At 42.0% G+C, this 19510-nt stretch overlaps 1 protein-coding gene across 2 annotated transcripts in view; it reads left to right on the plus strand.

The window, feature by feature from the left end:
• MAP3K5 (mitogen-activated protein kinase kinase kinase 5) overlaps positions 1–19510 on the plus strand; it is a 222179-nt gene that overhangs the window by 184003 nt on the left and 18666 nt on the right. For both annotated transcript variants that reach the window (XM_077486787.1, XM_077486786.1), the window contains exons 17-23: positions 1197–1333; positions 2850–2955; positions 3268–3425; positions 4057–4234; positions 11722–11742; positions 13951–14128; positions 18804–18972. In XM_077486787.1, coding sequence (XP_077342913.1) covers positions 1197–1333; positions 2850–2955; positions 3268–3425; positions 4057–4234; positions 11722–11742; positions 13951–14128; positions 18804–18972 — 947 coding nt within the window. The remainder of the gene's footprint in view (positions 1–1196; positions 1334–2849; positions 2956–3267; positions 3426–4056; positions 4235–11721; positions 11743–13950; positions 14129–18803; positions 18973–19510) is intronic.

Below are 19510 nucleotides of genomic sequence, written 5' to 3' on the forward strand. Positions count from 1 at the left end.
ATTACATACAGTAATGTAATCTGTAAGATTACATTATACTGTATGTAATGTGTGTGTTTCACTTTTTGAATTTAGCGCCGATCTCTGTCCCCGTGTGTCGCAACACTCGCAGGGCTCGGGGTTACCGCTTTTGGTATAAAACTTCCACCCCGAGCCAGACTCGGGAATACCGCCAGGGGGGTTAATGGGCAGACTGAATGTACCAAGTTGATAGATCAATCAACTTGGGTACAACCAACCTGCCTATTTATCTTACGATTAGCGCTAGCGGCCGTTATAGCCACTAGCAATAATCATTGCTATACTTGCTGATTCACACGACACTTGCTGATTCCCCTGTCAGCACTGCCTGTGTTGATGGGGGAATCCTGCAAATTTCTTCCTTGTTTGGCCTGCCTAACAGATCAAAGCTTTGCAAAATCTTCCTTGTGTCACAAAAGGGCAAGTCTCCACAAGTTGCCACAAAAGGGCAAGTCTTTCTCTCTTAGGAAATTTTAAAACTGGGCACTGCAGGAGTTAAGCCTAGTACACATGAAAACAAAATTTAAGGAAAATACCACTTTCCAATACCGCATACACACGACCAGACTTTCCGGCAGACTAAGTCCGACGGTCTTCCCAATGGACTTTTGGCAGAGTTTACGAATGAACGGGCTTGGCCACACACGAACGGATTAAGTCCGTTCATAAGTCCATTCATTTTGTAAGTGATGACGTAAACGGGACTAAACAAGGAAGTTCAATAGCCAGTAGCCAATAGCTTCCCTTGCGTCGTATTTGGTCCGTCGGACCAGCACACAAATGAACGGTTTTCCTGATTTTAGTCTGTTGGAATTGAGGGATCAACAGTCCTGCATCGTAAGTGGGGACATCAGGGGGCCCACCCACAACCTGGAGAATCAGGGGGACAAGGAGAGCACCATCTGCCAGGGGTGTGAGGAATGAGGTAAGTTAAACTGTTGTTTAACAGTACCCTACACCAAAACAAGTATTTAACCCTTGCAGTGTGGAGGGGTGCCCCACTACAAGGGTATTTTTGAAATGTCCCTTTAAGCATTTGCTGTGCTATATACCCCATGGTTTTTTATCCAGATTTGCAGTAAAATTGTCATTAAAGTTCATTTAAATACAATTAGTGGATGATTTAGTACTGTTTAATAGGAGCCAGGATAAATATTTTTTTATTATTATTATAGGAAGCCTTTCTGCTCTTCTGCGATCAAAATGGGGACCTCTAAAACAAAATGAGCAAACAATCGCCTTTTATACCAAACAGATTCTTGAAGGCTTAAAATATCTTCATGACAATCAGATTGTTCATCGAGATATAAAGGTCAGTGCTAAGTATTTTAAGTATTGTTTTTTTTTCATTGAAAGGGTCAGGCAACCATTTTATGTGTGTGTTACAGTAGTTAAGTTCATGTAACAAGGAAAAACAAAATATCAAAATGCTCAACGCCCGCCCCCCCTTCTTTTTTTTCTCTCTCACTCTTTCTATTTCTTGCTTTCACCCTCCCCACCCTTCTCTTTGAATAGTTAAGATCCGTTGGGTCTTCTCTGCCTTATTTTTCCAATTTTAATTTACGAAAGCGGTGAAAGCCATAGGAAAATTGTCATGTGGGATACAGAGACTCCCTAGACCCGGAAGTTCATGGATGGTTTCCCTGTGACTTTGGAACATTGAATACTACAATGTTGTGTGTGTACACTTGGTCTTGTAACTGGATTGTTTCTTTTTTTTTATATTTTATTTTTTGCACACCAATGTAATGATTTCTCTATTTCTGCATGTCTCACACAAATAAAGAATTGGGGGAAAAAATGCTCAATGCAATAATCAGCAGTGTGTTTATCCAAATCTTTGACCTGCATCCAGAACCAATATGGCAGCCAACAAAGCAACTGATACTACTTCTAGCCACATGGGCAGATTTTCTCTTTTAAGAAGCCCATACACAGAGCAAATTTATTTCCTGTAACCACCACAAATAATAAGGATGGGGACATCAGTTGATGGAGAAGATAAAGGTCCGGTTGTTAGGTAGAGACAAGATGGACTTCTCTAAGGAGATGAGTTTTCAACGATTGTCCAAAGGTGAACAGACTCTGGAGTAGACCTGGAAGTGAGCATAGGAGTAGTGACATAGGAGCTAGAAAACAGGAGTTCTTGGGAGGAGTGAAGAGGACAGTTTGATTGATACTTTGAGATTCGGTTGGTGGGCAAAGTTTAGATGATGATACTTTGAAGTGATGTAGATGAGGGCAGAGTTGTGAATGGTATCTTGTTGTGATTTTTTTTGCCTGTGTAAAGCCAGGCCAATAAGGGGGGAGTTGCAGTAGTCAATACAAAAGATAAGGTAATGGATTGGCTTGGCTCTGTAGTTAGTTAGGAAGGAGTGTGCATTTAAAATATTACGAAAGCTAAGGGGGCAAGATTTGGACATTGGATGTGGGGCTGGAAGGAGTTCAATATTATACCCAACACCCTGGCATAAAGAGAGTGACTGATAGGTGTGCTTTTGCTCTTGATGGGAAGGTTGGGGTAATGAGCACATGGAGTGGAGGGAGAATATGAGCTTAATTGCAGGAAGACTGAGTTTTAGGAAGTGGAGTGACATCCAAATGGCAGAGAGAGGAAAGTATGAGTAACAATAATTTTGGGTATTGTTCACAGAGAATTTGGTTCCTGAATTCCACAATAATTTCAGCATATGATGGAATGTATATAATATTACTTCAGTAGGTTACTCATATCCTTGTATTTGCAGTTTAATGGGTTTTTGGCTCACCTGCATATAATTATCAAGAATTTTGTCAATGCTAATTAACTTGCATTTTTTTTATTCTAGGGGGATAATGTATTAATTAACACCTATAGCGGTGTTCTGAAAATCTCTGACTTTGGTACATCTAAGAGGCTGGCTGGGATCAACCCAAATACAGAGACCTTCACTGGTAAGTTTACACATAAAAAATAAAAAAAATTGAATTTTTTAAGCACGTGATTAAATGATTAATTTAATCATAGCCTCACCTCCTTCACTGAGAAAAGTGAAAAGTCACTTAGCATAGTGAATGAGGTAAAATATAATTGAGTTTCTTGAGTGAAGAAAAAATGTGTCAAAGTGCTTCTGATTCTCCTGTCAGAGGACTGTTACATCCACAAACCCTCTTATTCTCTATTAGTTTAGTTCTGTTTTTTTTATGTGATTGTGAATTGATTTTGTTTTGTGTGTGTGTGAATTGATGGAATGTTGCTTGTTTTAGGCACGCTTCAATATATGGCTCCAGAAATAATAGATAAAGGACCAAGAGGATATGGGAAGCCAGCTGACATATGGTCCCTAGGCTGCACTGTAATAGAGATGGCCACAGGAAAGCCTCCATTTTATGAATTAGGAGAGCCACAGGCTGCCATGTTCAAAGTAAGGTATTTTTTTGTAAATCTATTTTTAATTGTTGTGCATAGATATAAAACACAAAGAATACAGACTTCAATGACCTAACCTGTGGGGGAAGGGGCGCTGGTAATACTACACATAGTAATTCTAACAATGAACAAACCCCTAATATGATGGCTCTGGAACCAGCCCACAGCATCAAAAAAGAAAAAAAGATACAGAGCATCTACCCTTATAAATATATACAAATGGGAAAAATAGTCATGAACGATACAAAACCTCCATAGGTTAGCGAAACGTTCAAGGGCCCGAATCATCCACTGTGGAGGGTTCCTCTATCCACCTTGACCAGACATTATGAAACATATTCTTTCTGCCCCTGTGTTACTAAAAAAGTAAGGCAAATTTAGTTGGTGATTATACAGTATATGGACTAGGAAAACAATGGGGGTTATTTACTAAAACCGGAGAGTGCAAAATTTGGTGCAGTTCTGCAAAAAAGTAAGAAGCCGATTGGCTACCATGCAAAGCTTCACCAGATTTATAACAGATGGTATATGATATAAACTATTGTTATTTAATAGTATAACAATATATGTGGTAAACAAACATTTTAACACAAAAATAACTTATTTACTACCATTTTTTTACATAGGTTGGCATGTTTAAAATCCATCCAGAAATACCTGAATCCATGTCAGCAGAAGCCAAGGCCTTTCTACTGCGCTGCTTTGAACCAGATCCTGTGAAACGTGCAACTGCTACTGACTTACTTATGGATGATTTTTTGAGGGTTTCTGTTAAAAAGCGAAGATCCAATCTAAAACTGTCAGGTAAAAGTGGAGCTTTCATAATGCACACATTCTTGACCATTTCATTTTTACATAGGATTTACACCAATCTGAGAAGATTTTGATGCAGCAGTGGCCTCTCTCAGTTGTTATAAGCTTAAATGTATTTCCTTTTTTTGTGTTGGATAAAGTGGGGAGGAGCTGGAACCTCTGGCAAGCTTTTATTGTGGTGTGGTCACACGTGTGAGATTTTTCCTTAAAGGGGAACTTCACTTTCTCAGGCACTCATTTATTATTTCTAATCCTTATTCTGCTACAATTAGTAAATAAATCAAGTATTTCACATTTACTTGCTTTAAACTTTTTTATTATTTCTTCGTGACTTCCTGGTTTCCAGGCCTAGGCAAATGATGTCATACATCCCAAAAGTCTTCAGGAGCGGAGGAGGTTTTTTCTCAGATAAGCACACCCCCCCTTCCTGCAAGCCTGTGCTAAGGGCAAATGGATACCAGATAGGTACATGAATCATCTACCCCTAAAGATGGCCACAGCCAGAAATGCTAGGGGGTGTTTTTAAAATGATTTCTCAGTAAAAAAAAAGACATGGATGGATAGGGGAGTTTGCTTTGAATATTTTGAGGTTTTAACTTTTCCTCACTTAATCATATAAAGTCCTTTTTTGCTGGCTGTGTTGCCATTGCAGAGATTTCCCATCGCTACCTGCCATCTAACACTGTTAAGGAGAGAGGAAGAGACAGAAAAAACCCCAGAGGTTCTAACCCTTCATCTTTCTATCCAATACATAAAAAAAATGAGAGAATGATTCTTCTTAAGGAAGAATTATTCTCCCTTTACCAGTGGCTTCCTCCATCTGTCACGGTTTTTATCTAATAGTATTTAACTTGTTTACATATTAGGTATGCACCAAAAGATGAAAGTTTTGGCTTAGCCGAAAAAAAAAAACCTTAAATCAAATTTTAGGTGCATTTTTTCCTCCTCCTTACGTTCTTATACTCAACTAATACCTGCTTGAGGCTGGGTTCACACTGCTGCGATGCGGGAACGCTGCGAATCCGCTGCGGGTTCCCACATCGCATGCCTCCCAGCGGCAGTTCACACTGCCCTATGCGAACTGCTGGGAGTGTCAGTGAAAAGTTAATGACACCCCCAAATCAGTTTGCATATCGCAGTGCGATCTGCAAAATCGGACAGGAATCGGATCACATGGTGTGAACACCCATGCGATCCGATTCTGCTGCGGACCAAAAAAAGGGTCCTGTGCGAGTTTGGGCCGGATGCGATGCGAAGCGAATTCAGCCATACTATCTGTATGGCTGAAATCGCATCGCACAGAGATCGCATGTGATTTGCACTGCAGTGCGGTGCAAATCACATCCGATCTCATAAACCGCAGCAGTGTGAACCCAGCCTTAGGCTTAAACAACCATACATGAATCGAAATGCGACTTCTGTAAAACCGCCGTTGGATTTTTGCCACTTGATCAGTGCTGCCGGGTGTAGTCGGCAGTGCTGATCAGTGTCTTTTGATGGCAGGGAAGTCTTCCCGCTATCAGAATATAATAGCTGAGCAGGCAGGATTCTCTCATCCACATCAAGTGTGTAGATTAGTCCTTTTTTTTCTTCCAACTTGTGTATGAGCTGCCTTAGTCTGACCACATGTATGAGCTCCAGCCATGGCTTGAGAGTTTTATGAGTGCTGTCATCATCCAGGAAACGCTATCAGGCTAGCTGGGAGAGCAAAGACAGCTGTCACCAACTCTGTTTTAAACAGTTGCTGGATAGTGACAACATGGAGCACAGCAGATGCCCTAGCTGCAGCTAGACCTGTGTCTAGGCCGTGCCTATATCATGAATGTGAATATAACATGTAGCACTCACCCCAAAGGGGCCACTGAGAATATACACAGGTCTCCCTTGCTAATGCAGAGGCTACCAGTCAAAAGCACAGTTCCATGCACACTGACAATACACGTTCAGTCTAGGGGATGTCTTTTTAGAAATTATTGCTGAGTAGTTTGAAAAAGGAGGGGGTTCAGGGGTTTTGAATACATCAAAACAATCAATAGAAGGACAAACTTCTAGCACAAATCCTTATAGCTGCATCACACATGCAAGTCCCAAACACAGGTCTTACTCACAATGTCCTAGGAGCTGTCTGACACTCAACATCCATAGGTAGTTCCTCGGTGAGGGAGACAAACGATCCTTCTCCAGACCAGGACTTCAGGACAGTGCCCTCCAGCATACCCATCTGGGAAATCCTGACCAGACAGAAATAATAGACCACTGCTCCACTGACTGCAGTGGAGCCAAGGTTGTAGACATGCAGCAGCCGTGAAGAAAAGCATTGGGTTTGTCAGGTGGTACTGCCTGTCAAACTTGCCTATTAAAGTCAAAAGTTAAACACTTGGCTCACAGCTGTGGCACAGTACCATGAAATATCATCATTTGATAAAAAAAAAAAAAAAAAAACAGACTTTCATGAGGCAGCTATATCGCCTTCTGAATGCCTGAAAGCTGCTGCTCCACTGCCCTCTAAAAAACAGTCAGTAGAACTGCTGGCTGTGTGAACAAGGCCTTAGGACAGAGGTGGGAAGGATGGCTTGCAAAAAATAAAGGATTTTAGCGAAAAAGTGCTCCCTGGAAACAAAGGAACACTTACGGATCAGTTGTTAAAGGCTAAGTTCACCTTTAGTAATATGTTACATGTTAAACCTGATTAGGATGTAACATGCAACATGTTACATAGTTATATAGTCAGGTTGAAAAAAAGATACTAGTCCTTGTTAAAAAAAACGCAATTAGAAAATCACCATATGCATAATCCTATACTCACGATTCATCCAGAGGAAGGCAAAAAACAAAACAAGCACAATCCAGTTCACCCCAGTGAGGAAAAAAAAATCCTTCCAGATCCCCCATGATGCAATTGGATATCCCCTGGGTCAACCACCCCTGTCATTCTTAACTTTAAATATTAATATTCAGTTATATTTTGTACATTTAGGAACGCTCCCAGCTCTTTTATTTAAAACAATATACTGAGCTGGCCAGAGCCAGTTCTTGATGGAGTCTATTTCACATTTTCACAGTTCTTGCTGTGAAAAAGTCTATCTATATGTTAAGTTTGAGTAAATTTTCTTCCAGATGTAAAGACCGCCAAACCCCCACCCCCCCCCCCCCCACTTTAGCCTCTGTAATGACCTTAAAGTGAATAGTGCAGCACCAAATTCACTATATAAATCACCTATGTATTTATGCTTGTGGATCATATCCTCCCTTAATCTCCTCCTCACAGGGGAGAATAATCTCAGCTCAGCTAATCTTTCCTCATAGCTGAGCTCCTCCATGCCTCTTATCAGTGTTGGCCTCTTCTCCAGTTCCCCAATATCCTTTTTGTGAACCAATGCCCAAAACTGAAATCCATGCTCTAGATGAGGTCTATTTTTTTGTACAGGGGCAAAATTATGTCTCTCTCTCTCTGTAGTCCATACCGCTTTTGATACAAGGGAGTATTTTGCATGCTTTAGAAACTGCAGTTTGGCACTGCATGCCATTAATAAATCTATGATCTACCAGAACACCCAGATCTTTCTCCACCATTGAATCCCCCAGCTGTTCTCCTCCTAAGTATGATGCCATGCATATTCTTAGCTCCCAAATGCATACATTTTCATTTATCAGCATTAAACCTCATTCGCCACATAGTTGCCAAATTAAACAGTGCATTGAGGTCTACTTCTTGAAGACATCATGTAAGGACGTTATTCCACTGCATAGCTTGGTGTCATCTGCAAAGACTGAAATGGTACTTTTAATCCCAAACTCCATATCATTTATAAATATATTAAAAAGTATAGGTCCCCAACACTAAACCTTGAGGTGCACCACTAATAACCTTGGATTATTCAGAATATAATTATCACTACTCTGAATTCGGTTTTTGAGACAGTTTTCTATCCATTTACAAGCTTTAATTTACACATTAGCCTCATGTGTGGAACTGTGTCAAACGCTTTGGCAAAATCCAAGTATACTACATCTACAGCCACTCCTTTGTCTGCTTTTTGCTTACCTCCTCATTTAAAGAAATCAGATTTGTTTGACAACTTCAGCATCTTGTGAATCCATGCTATTGCCTAAAATATTATTTTCTAGCAAAAACTCTTCTATGTGTTTTTTTTATTAAACTCGCAACTATCTTACGGAGTATAGCCATTAAACTAACCAGTCTGTAGTTACTTTATAAAGACGTTATGAAGTTTTTGTTTTGTTTTGTTTTTTAAAGGGTAAACTTAGCCTTTAAGAGCCTTTAAGAGCCCATTCACACAGGGGCAACTCCTGATCCGACTTCAGGTCGCCCCTAGTCGCCTCAGGTCGCCTCAGGTCGGACAACATTTAAAAAGCAATGTAAGTGAATGAGAGCCGTCTTAATGCACACTACTGAAGTCGCTCCGACTTCAGAAAAGGTTCCTGTACTACTTCTATCCGACTTGTAGGCGACCGGTACCCATTGATTTCAATGGAGATCGCCTCCAAGTCGGATCTCCGTCTATACGGAGGCGACTCTGACGGAATTATCAGCTCTGAAGGGGGAACTCCACGCCAAATTTCTGAAAAAAAATTGGCGTGGGTTCCCCCTCCGAGAGCATACCAGGCCCTTAGGTCTGGTATGGATTCCAAGGGGAACCCCCTATGCCGAAAAAACGGCGTGGGGGTCCCCCCCCAGATCCACACCAGACCCTTATCCGAGCACGCTACCCGGCCGGCCAGGAAAGGGGGTGGGGACGAGCGGGCGGCCCCCCCCCTCCTGAGCCGTACCAGGCCGGGTGCCCTCAACATGGGGGGGTGCCTTGGGGGAGGGGGGGCGTGCGGCCCCCCCACCCCAAAGCACCTTGTCCCCATGTCGATGAGGACAAGGGCCTCTTCCCGACAACCCTGGCCGTTGGTTGTCGGGGTCTGCGGGCGGGGGGCTTATCGGAATCCGGGAGCCCCCTTTAATAAGGGGGCCCCCGGATACCGGCCCCCCACCCTATGTGAATGAGTATGGGGTACAATGTACCCCTACCCATTCACCTGTGGAAAAAAAGTACAAAAAAAAACACAACACAGGGAAAAAATATTTTATTGCACAGCTCCGGGGGTCTTCCGTCTTCGGGGGTCTTCTCGCCGGACTCCTCCGCTATCTTCTTGTAGCTCTTTTACTAGCGGAGGAGTCCGGCTTTCTTCCTCCCCGCCGCCGGCCTCTTCTCCCGACTTCGGGGGTCTTGTCCCCCTCTTCGGTTCTTCTGCCGGGCCACCGCGCCTTCTTATAGCTCTTTTGCAGGCGGTGGCCCGGTCTTCTGTCGCCGCCGCCGCCTTCCGTTCTTCTTCTTCTTCTCCAGGAGATGTTGACACGACGCTCTCTCCGGCCACAATGCCAGGGACGCGCTCCGCTGCCACTTATATAGGGACAATGGGGCGGTGTCACATGGGTTGATGTCACATGGGTTGGTCACATGGGTTGATGTCACATGGTAAGGGGGCGGGGTCACCATGTGACATCAACCCATGTGACCAACCCATGTGACATCAACCCATGTGACACCGCCCCATTGTCCCTATATAAGTGGCAGCGGAGCGCGTCCCTGGCATTGTGGCCGGAGAGAGCGTCGTGTCAACATCTCCTGGAGAAGAAGAAGAAGAAGAAGAAGAAGAACGGAAGGCGGCGGCGGCGACAGAAGACCGGGCCACCGCCTGCAAAAGAGCTATAAGAAGGCGCGGTGGCCCGGCAGAAGAACCGAAGAGGGGGACAAGACCCCCGAAGTCGGGAGAAGAGGCCGGCGGCGGGGAGGAAGAAAGCCGGACTCCTCCGCTAGTAAAATAGCTACAAGAAGATAGCGGAGGAGTCCGGCGAGAAGACCCCCGAAGACGGAAGACCCCCGGAGCTGTGCAATAAAATATTTTTTCCCTGTGTTGTGTTTTTTTTTTGTACTTTTTTTCCACAGGTGAATGGGTAGGGGTACATTGTACCCCATACTCATTCACATAGGGTGGGGGGCCGGTATCCGGGGGCCCCCTTATTAAAGGGGGCTCCCGGATTCCGATAAGCCCCCCGCCCGCAGACCCCGACAACCAATGGCCAGGGTTGTCGGGAAGAGGCCCTTGTCCTCATCGACATGGGGACAAGGTGCTTTGGGGTGGGGGGGCCGCACGCTCGTCCCCACCCCCTTTCCTGGCCGGCCGGGTAGCGTGCTCGGATAAGGGTCTGGTGTGGATCTGGGGGGGACCCCCACGCCGTTTTTTCGGCGTAGGGGGTTCCCCTTGGAATCCATACCAGACCTAAGGGCCTGGTATGCTCTCAGAGGGGGAACCCACGCCAAATTTTTTTCAGAAATTTGCCGTGGAGTTCCCCCTTGAGCTCATTCTCTGCTTGGCCTCGGCAAAAGTCGCCTGGCCTGGGGCGACTTGTAAGTCGTCCCAAGTCGGGCTTGAAGTCATCACAAGTCGTTTTGAAGTCGTCCCAAGTCGCGCTGTGATCTTAACTCAAGTCGTGTCCAAGTTGCCTGACTCAAGTCGCCTACAAGTCGTGTTGCCCCTGTGTGAATGGGCTCTAAAGCTGAACTCTGGGATACCTGTAAAATGTCACCTTTGTAGTTGTTTAGTATGCATATAAAAAAAGCTTATTACTAAAAGAAAAAGAGGCCAGTTAAGTAGAAATATACCTTTGAAAAAGCTGTGATGTTATAGCTCCTGCATCTTTTAAACAACACTGGCTGGGCACTCAGAGAGGCAGGAATGTCACATCCACAAACAGCCTCACAATTGCAAACTACAGTTCCCATGATTCTGTGGGAATGTTATTTGTGAATAGGCAGATTACAGTGTGAGGTTGTGGTGGGTGGGACAGACCAGAAGTTTCCTGGCCTGTCCTCCCAAAGCACAATGAAAATTAGAGTCAGATCGAGATTCTGATTCCAGAGTCCTGCCTACTACATCGAGTAGCCACATGATGACATCCTGCTTGATGACGTCCTGCTTGCTGTAGCACAGACGTACTGAGGGGAAGGTAAAAGACAGACTGCCAGGGGCATAGCAGAAATGTTGTAAAAAAGGAAATCAGGGTGACGCAGCATTGATTCAATGAAAGATTTATAAGAGTGCGTGTATGAAAAGAGCTAAAGAATTTAGTGAAAGGTAAGAAAGGACCTTTTATATTACAGTATCTAAGAATTGTCCTGCCCGGAGTTTAGTTTTAATATTTTTCCAACATGATGCGAATATCTACCTGCAGTAATGAACGCTGTGAATACGGCGAAGTCTTGAAACAGATGAAAAATGCTGCTTGAGACATTTTGCTAAATTTACAGTAGAGGGCTCAAAACCCCGTTAACAAGCGGACTTTGCAAATTTGTCGAGTTTGAAATATTTTTTTTACATATTTATGCATCTTTGTACAGAATATTTCACTGCTTATAAAACTTGTCATCTTGTCAAATACTGATTTTGCATTTTTTTTTTTTACACAGCCCTTTCTCCTGGAACAAGTGGTAAGACATCTCACTATCTATCTATCTATCTATCTGTACATGCAAGTGCAGAAAAGCATCTGTTGATCCTGGCAGAAATGGACCTGGCTGCATATTTCCTGTTGTGCTAGATTCTGAGAACAGAAATTTTCTGGACTGGATGATGTCAGCTCTGTTCTTTGAGCTATGGAACACCCACCTCTCCTCGACAACATAGGGGGAGGTGCTCTGTAGTTCCAGCGAGAAGGAGAGAAAATCGAACTCGGTGTGGTGGCCTTTAGGCCCGGTGTAGTAAACAGTAGTAACAAATGCCACACACAAGCAGGGTTGATCTTCTAAAGGCAATAGACTGATCACTTTGCAAGGGCATTTTCCGTAAGCTTAGTGAGTAAAGTGAAATCTGACCATGTGCAAAAAACTGCTATTTACCTTGCACATGATTCTTTGTAAATTGACATTTTTCCCCCGTTTAATAAGTTCTGTGTAAAATTCCCTTGCAAGGTGGATGGCCTAGTTGCCTTTAGTAAATCAATCCCAAGGTATCAAGCAATATGATTAGCTGCTACACTGATTGATTAATGAAAGAGGGAAAAGATTAACGCAGAAGCGGAAACATTTTGCTCCTGCTGTGGTAAAACCAGCTGCCTCAGTGGGATTGATATACTAAAACTGGGGAGTGCAAAATCTGGCGCAGCTCTGCTTAGAAACCAATCAGCTTCCAGTTTTTTGTGTCAGAGACTAATTGAACAAGCTGAAGCTGATTGGTTTCTATGCAGAGCTTCACCGGATTTTGCACTCTCTAGTTTTAGTAAATCAGCCCCAGTGTCTTTTAAAACAGTGGGGGGGCGGCAGAAATGAGAGGGTGCTTCACTTACAATAATCAATCTCTGGGAGATTGTAAGAAACAGGTGGCCCCTGTCGGCACTTGTGATTTATATGTCCTCATGATTGGTTCTGGTCAGAACATCTTTCTTACTGGATCAGATTTACTTCTTCTAAAGTGGTTGTAAAGGATGAAGGTTTTTTACCTTCATGCATTTTTATGCATGAAGGTAAAAAAAACTTCAGTGTGTAGCTCTCCCCTCTGCCCCCTATAATACTTACCCAAGCTCGATCCCGATCCAGCAATGTAAAGAAGAACAGCAGGGGGGGGGAGTGGGGGTCCGGGCTGAATCACACTCTGCGTGTCTCATGAACAAACAAAGGCAGCTTGCTATGGGGGCACTCAGAAAGGGGGAGGGGCCAAAAGCACCAGCAGGGGACCCGAAAAGAGAAGGACCATTTCACAGAGCAGGAAAATAGGAGTTTATTATTTTAAGGAAAAAAATGTAACCTTTAGAAACACTGTTGCACCTTCTATGACTTGAAATGCAAGATAGACACATTGGAGTTAATTTACTAAAGAAGTAGAAACTGTTATCATAGCAAAGTGAATATTCACTGAAGTTAGTACATAAGATGAACCAGGAGCGAGAGACCCATTGTTCACTCTAAATACCCAATCATGTGCAAGGGGATTAAACAGGACGAAAAACTGTTTGTTTTTTTCCTGAACGTGAATGGATGATTGAGGTTAATTTAGCTTCCCATTATTTGCTTAAAGAGAACAGTCTGTTATTGTTTGGTAAATCAAACACATTAACTCTTAATTCTACCGCCACATCAGTTTTAATAATGTTTATATATATATATATATATATATATATATATATATATATATATATATATACACAGTATTTTAAATATCAGCACTGCCAGTGTAGAAATTATACTTTTTTTATCCAGCACAATCAACAATATGTCATGGGTCCCAAATCTGAGCACATTTTGGGGGTAGCCTTTAAGTCTTTAAGTCATTGTATTCATTATTAGTTATTTTCCAAAAGAACAAGGAATGCACACATGGTAGTTTCCAGTATAATAAATGTGTTAAAAGGCAAATGATCTTTGTGTGAAACTTATCTGAAGTGATGGGTTCCAGCACCCCCCAGAGGAACAATAAGACAGCTTCATCACATTTAATGTATTTCAATATAATACCTGCTGAGCTAGCATATCATTCAGGATTCAAATGCTTTAGGATCTGTATCCTGAAGGTGACATGCACACTGGTATAGTTATATATACACAACAGTAAAAATTGGACTCATATGGTGTTTATTTGATGAGAGCATTAGTGTTAATACATGCATATAGTAATGGATACATTTATTTCTTATTTCTTTACAGAATATCTTAGAAGTATATCATTGCCAGTTCCAGTAATGGTGGAAGATACAAGCAGTAGCAGTGAATATGGATCAGTTTCTCCAGATACTGACTTAAGATCAGAGCCTTTCTCTTTTAAATCAAGAACAAGGTCTTGTGTGGAAAAAGAGGGCAAGAGTCCAAGGAGTTTTTTTCTTGGGTGAATATTGAGTTTGTGTGTTAGTGCATGTGTTTTGTCAGCTGTAGAATGTCTAGCATGTATCTATATTTAACTGAAAATCAACAGGAAGATTAGGGGTCAAGCATTTCCTTGGTTACTGATAAGAATGTCCTTTCTAGATATTACAGTTTATACAAAATAAAAAGCTAACACTTTCTAGATGTGGCTAGCAGTGTATAATAGTGCATTGAAGCAAAGCCTAGATGTGGCTGTGGACACAATGTACAATAGTGCATTGAAGCAAAGCCTAGATGTGGCTGTGGACACAATGTACAATAGTGCATTGAAGCAAAGCCTAGATGTGGCTGTGGACACTATGGGGATTTTTTTACTAAAGCTGAAGCATGCAAAAACTGGTGCAGCTATGCATAGAAACCAATCAGTTTCTGGGTTTTATGGTGGAAGCTTAATTGAACAAGCTGAAGTTAGAAAGCTGATTGGCTACAATGCACAACTACACCAGACTCTGAGTGCCCTAGTTTTAGTAAATTTCCCCCAGTGTATAATACTATATCGAATGAAAGCCTAGATGTGGCTGTGGACACAGTGTATAATACTGCACTGAAGCAAAGTCTAGATGTGGCTGCGGACACAGTGTATAATACTGCATTGAAGCAAAGTCTAGATGTGGCTAAGGACACAGTGTATAATACTGCATTGAAGCAAAGCATTTAATAGTAAAAAAAAAAAAAGAAATTGCAAAGCACCACTTATTCTGAAGAGCAATTGTCTGTGTAGTGCCTCTTATCTGCTATTAGGTGCACAAAGACCACTAAAACTGCAGTCATTGGCTCTGCTTTGGATTTGGGGTTGATGATAACATTTATTTTAAAAGGTAGGAAAAAATACTTTTGAAATGTGTTTCTTGCCAGCTCCGTATATCTGCTTTGTTTTTCCGTAGCTAGCAGAGAATTGTTGATCAGTTGTATTCAGGCCATTAACACCGAGGGAGGTCCTCATTCCTAGGTCTAGATTTGGTGGTGGGGCGGGGGGGACTGGAGAGCTCAAATAGGTTGGGGGTAGGTTAAGCTATTGCCTGGTTTAGAAAATAGGTAACTGCGTATGAGAATGTCTAGCTTTCTGGGTCCTCCTAAATTCTAGAACTCAGGGAGGGGCTATTGAAGGTTTTAAAGGCCAGGTGCAGTAGTGCTCCTGCTTCCAATCCTAGGCAACCTGGATAGGCTGAAATAATACAGGCTTATAACAAAAGAACATAATAGCAGTAAGGGTACCACATCCTCCCCCTCTACCCAGGCATTATCCACTGTATGAGAACGAGACATTAGATAGTAGGAGGGAAGGGGGCAGAGTAGCCCACCCACAGAAATAGTAGTGTGGCAATAAAGAGAACAAGATAACAGTGGAAAATACAACTGCAACTAGTAGGAAGGTGTGTTACCCACGTGTGGAAACAAGATAGTTTGAGAGTTAGATAAGTTCAGGGAAGGATGGTACAGAGAAAGGAAGTTTGTAGATGTAATGTCCTTTTGTTTGCCTTGCCTGTCTGGCTGAGGGTAGAAGACAAGTGACGAAGGGCGAGGTCTGTGGGAGATGAAAGTTGGATAAAATAATTGTAGTTTATGGTCAAAGTAAATACTTATTTTTTTCCTATGATCAGTGGCTTCATCTAGTGGAGTATTTTCCCCACTTATTCTGTATGAAGAAGAATATTCAGCTTGGAGGAAATATAGCCGAATAACAATCCTCCATTAGCACATAACAGTTGTACATGCAGTTTCATAAAACGAAAATCTCTGCAATGTTTTAAATAAATACACCCCTAAGAGTTTTCCTCAGTATGCTCAGATGCAATAAAGTGCTGTCTATGATTCACCCATAAATTACAGGAAGCTATTTTATCTCTTCTGGTTCACTAATGTGCTAGTGAAAGCTGCCAATTTAAATGCAATTGATAGAAGAAGCAGCAGGTGGCAATATGTTGCTCAAATTGTATTACTGGATGAGCTCACTGAATAAAAAAAACAAATATCCTTGTTAGCATGTAGCTTAGATTATATGCATGAACAGATGTACATAGGTACAGTTTGAGTCACGTCGGATTTTAGACTAGTCTTGGCAGTGATAGAGAATCATTTTATCTGAATGGATTTGTCAGAATACCATCTTTAGTACGTGAAACAGCTCCACTAAAAAGGTACTGTACCTACACAGATAGTTTGCCTTCTTTGGGCATTTTTGGTTGGATCAGAGACATTTTTTGTAGGCACCTTCAGCACCAGGCTGATACTCCATGGATGACCTCGCTAAAAAAGAACGTTTATCAGCTTTTTCTGTCCAGTCAACATTGTTTCTTTAAAGCCGAAAGCTATACATGCAGAGATCAAAATTTAGCCAGTTCAGTAGGAAAAGAATTAATTTTGATCCATGTGTGACCTCTGTAGTTAAACAGAAGTCAATCTACCGCTCGACTTCTGTTCAACCACCTTGTCAGTATATTTCAGCTTGATCAGTGACACAGACAATAGGTTGCAGTGCTAATCTATGGGGGAGTCTTCCTGTAGCCCGAATTCAATGACATAGCGGGGAAGATTACCCCATCCACCTCAAATGTGTGGATGAGGGAATCGGGTCCGTTTTTTTCAGTCAACCTGCTGATATGGCCATGTATTGTATGCCCCATGAATGGCAAGCTTTAGTTTATAAAAAGAAAATATCAGCATAAGGAGCATTACTTTTTATTAATGGCATGTCTCCATAATATTCTGATGCAATGGGGAGGTTAATAGAGCTGAGGGAGCTGTGACAATGGCCTGTCTCCATAATATTCTGATGCAATGGGGGTTAATAGAGCTGAGGGAGCTGTGACAATCACTCATCAAGAGTGCAGACTATGCCCATCTTTTCCACCCAACTCCTGCATTCATAGTACTATAGCTTTTATGAATGAAACATGATCTACGAATGGAGGAGGTGGACCTTTCAGTCATCCACCTGTTCTCCATTCATAGATTGTTTTTTTTTTTTGTTTTTGCATAGAAGCTATAGTACAGCTGAATTTATGAGGTTGGTGGAGAGGGCGGGCAAAGTTGGGTACACTTGATGGGTGCCTGTCACAGCTCCTTCAGCTCTCTAAATCCCCACCAGCCAGAAAGATTATGATGGTAGGGGTAAAAGGGGTGGGGGGGAGTGAAGGAGGAACATTTCAACTTAAGCAGGAGCCAGCAGCTCACGAGACATCAGGGTTTATATACTAACACTGGAGAGTGCAAAATCTGCTGCTGCTGTGCATGGTAGCCAATCAGCTTCTAACTTCAGCTTTTTCAATTAAGCTTTCACAAAAAAAAAAAAAAACATGGAAGCTGATCTGTTTCTATGCAGAGTTCCACGCTTTCTACTAAACATACACATTAAGACAGGCCTGCATCCCCCTACCCCCCATAAAAACACAAATGCAAGTTTTCCCAATGAGAGATTGCATTTATTTATTTATTTTAAACTGACAATTTTATTCATTTCAAAAAAAAGAAAGGGGAACAGAAATAAGAGGGCATCAATAAAAGGGGAAAAAAAGAGAACAAAGCATTTCCAATAAAGAGCACAGGAGGATATATAGTACAATAATAATCACAACATCAGATTGCCAGTTGATCCAACATCACAGCCAAGGGTAGGGCTTGCTGCCAGTTCATGAAGTTTATGACCCCTGACATCATACTGAGCTACAATATAATAAAAGGGTCACAATAGCGAACCTCCTGTACTAGGTCTCTTCAACAAATAGAAATAGGAGCATTAAAGATGGGAAAAGCTAAGTCAAGAAAAGGAAAGAAAGATTAGAAATAGAGTGGAAGAGGGTTAAGGCAACCGCCCGCCCCAGGGGCCCAGTATTGTCCCAAAGACAGCCACCTCAGGCAGCATTAGGCCCCGTGTGGAGAGAGCCGTGTATCATAAGGCTGGGGGAGTCTCCAATAGGACCCAAGATTCCCATATTCTATCGTGCTTATCAAGGGTGTCATTCAGGGAGGCTGTCAGGTATTCCATTCTCTTAACATCTTTGATCCTGGTGTGCAGTTCAAATAGGGAGGGGGGGGGTCCGTCTGTTTCCACTTTAGGGCCACCAGGCAGCGTGCTGCAGTTAACACATGCGACAGTAGTTTCTGTGACATTTTAGTGAAGGAGATGGGTGGTAGACCTAACAGATACATTTTGGGATCTAAGGGCACCTCAGTGCCGAAGATGGATCGGAACAAGGATTGCACCATCCATTTTTTTTTTTAAGATCTTTTGTTAAAAAGATTGTTCAATGGTCAGTCATGCATGTATGGCTAGCCACCATCTAATATTTTTAGGGAGCATAATCCCTGGATTCCCTGAACTCCCAAGCGTCGTAAACATTTCCAGCCATTATACAAATCTGCTTAAAGGAATATGAGATGTTCAAAAGTTTTATGAGATATATCATTTGCTGGGATCCATAGTGCTATTTTATCCTAAATATGAATTCTGATTCAAAGTTTAATAATCCCATTGTTTTTTTTAAAACAAATCCTTAGATAAATACAATGATATTTCTAGAAAAGTAAGGTCACTATTAAAAAATAAAAAAAGCAGTCTTGCAACAGTAATGATTAATTATGTTTTAAAATAATCATAAATACATTATGCATTAATGCTATTTTCTTATCCATATTAGGATTCCAGATGAGCAATTTGAAGATCACAGTGCCCCTCCATCTCCAGAGGAAAGAGACCCTGGATTCTTCATGCTGAAGAAAGATAGTGAAAGAAGAGCCACTTTGCATCGCATCCTCACTGAGGACCAAGACACTGTAGTTAGAAACCTGGTGGAAGCTTTAGGTCAGGTAAGAAGAGGCTGAACAGACTGTAAATTAAAAGATGGCCAAATTTGACCTCGTTAATGGATTGTTGGAATTCAGGTTTTGGTGCATTTTTGTAAGGGATGGTTATCTTTCTGGCATATATTTCTGTGGCTTTATCAGACTTTAGTTGGAGTATAGATACATTTCTATCATGTGTATAATAGAGGTGCACATTATTTCTTCAGTCTACTACTGGTTGCAAATCCAGGAGCCCCCCCCCCCCCCCATCCCCCCATACAAAACACATTCTGCTACGTCACTGCTAATTTAATTTAGTAGCATAGTGTAATAACTCACTAAAGGAGTGCAAGAGTACAAAGAGATTGGCAGAAGGTTTTCTGTTTTGGGAGAACATTGATACTGTAACACTACTCTTTATAGGCAGGGTGAATAGATTAGGGAAGATCCAGAGCTGACCTTGTGTGGATGATTATCACAAAAAAAACTACAGTTGTAAGTATCGTGTTTTACATTTGCCTAATTTTATTAAACATATTTCAGCTGAGGTACCTGAGATACA

The sequence above is a fragment of the Lithobates pipiens genome, unplaced genomic scaffold, assembly GCF_037356315.1.
Source record: "Lithobates pipiens isolate NorthernLeopardFrog02 unplaced genomic scaffold, aLitPip1_a1.2 Scaffold_18, whole genome shotgun sequence".
NCBI lineage: Eukaryota > Metazoa > Chordata > Amphibia > Anura > Ranidae > Lithobates > Lithobates pipiens.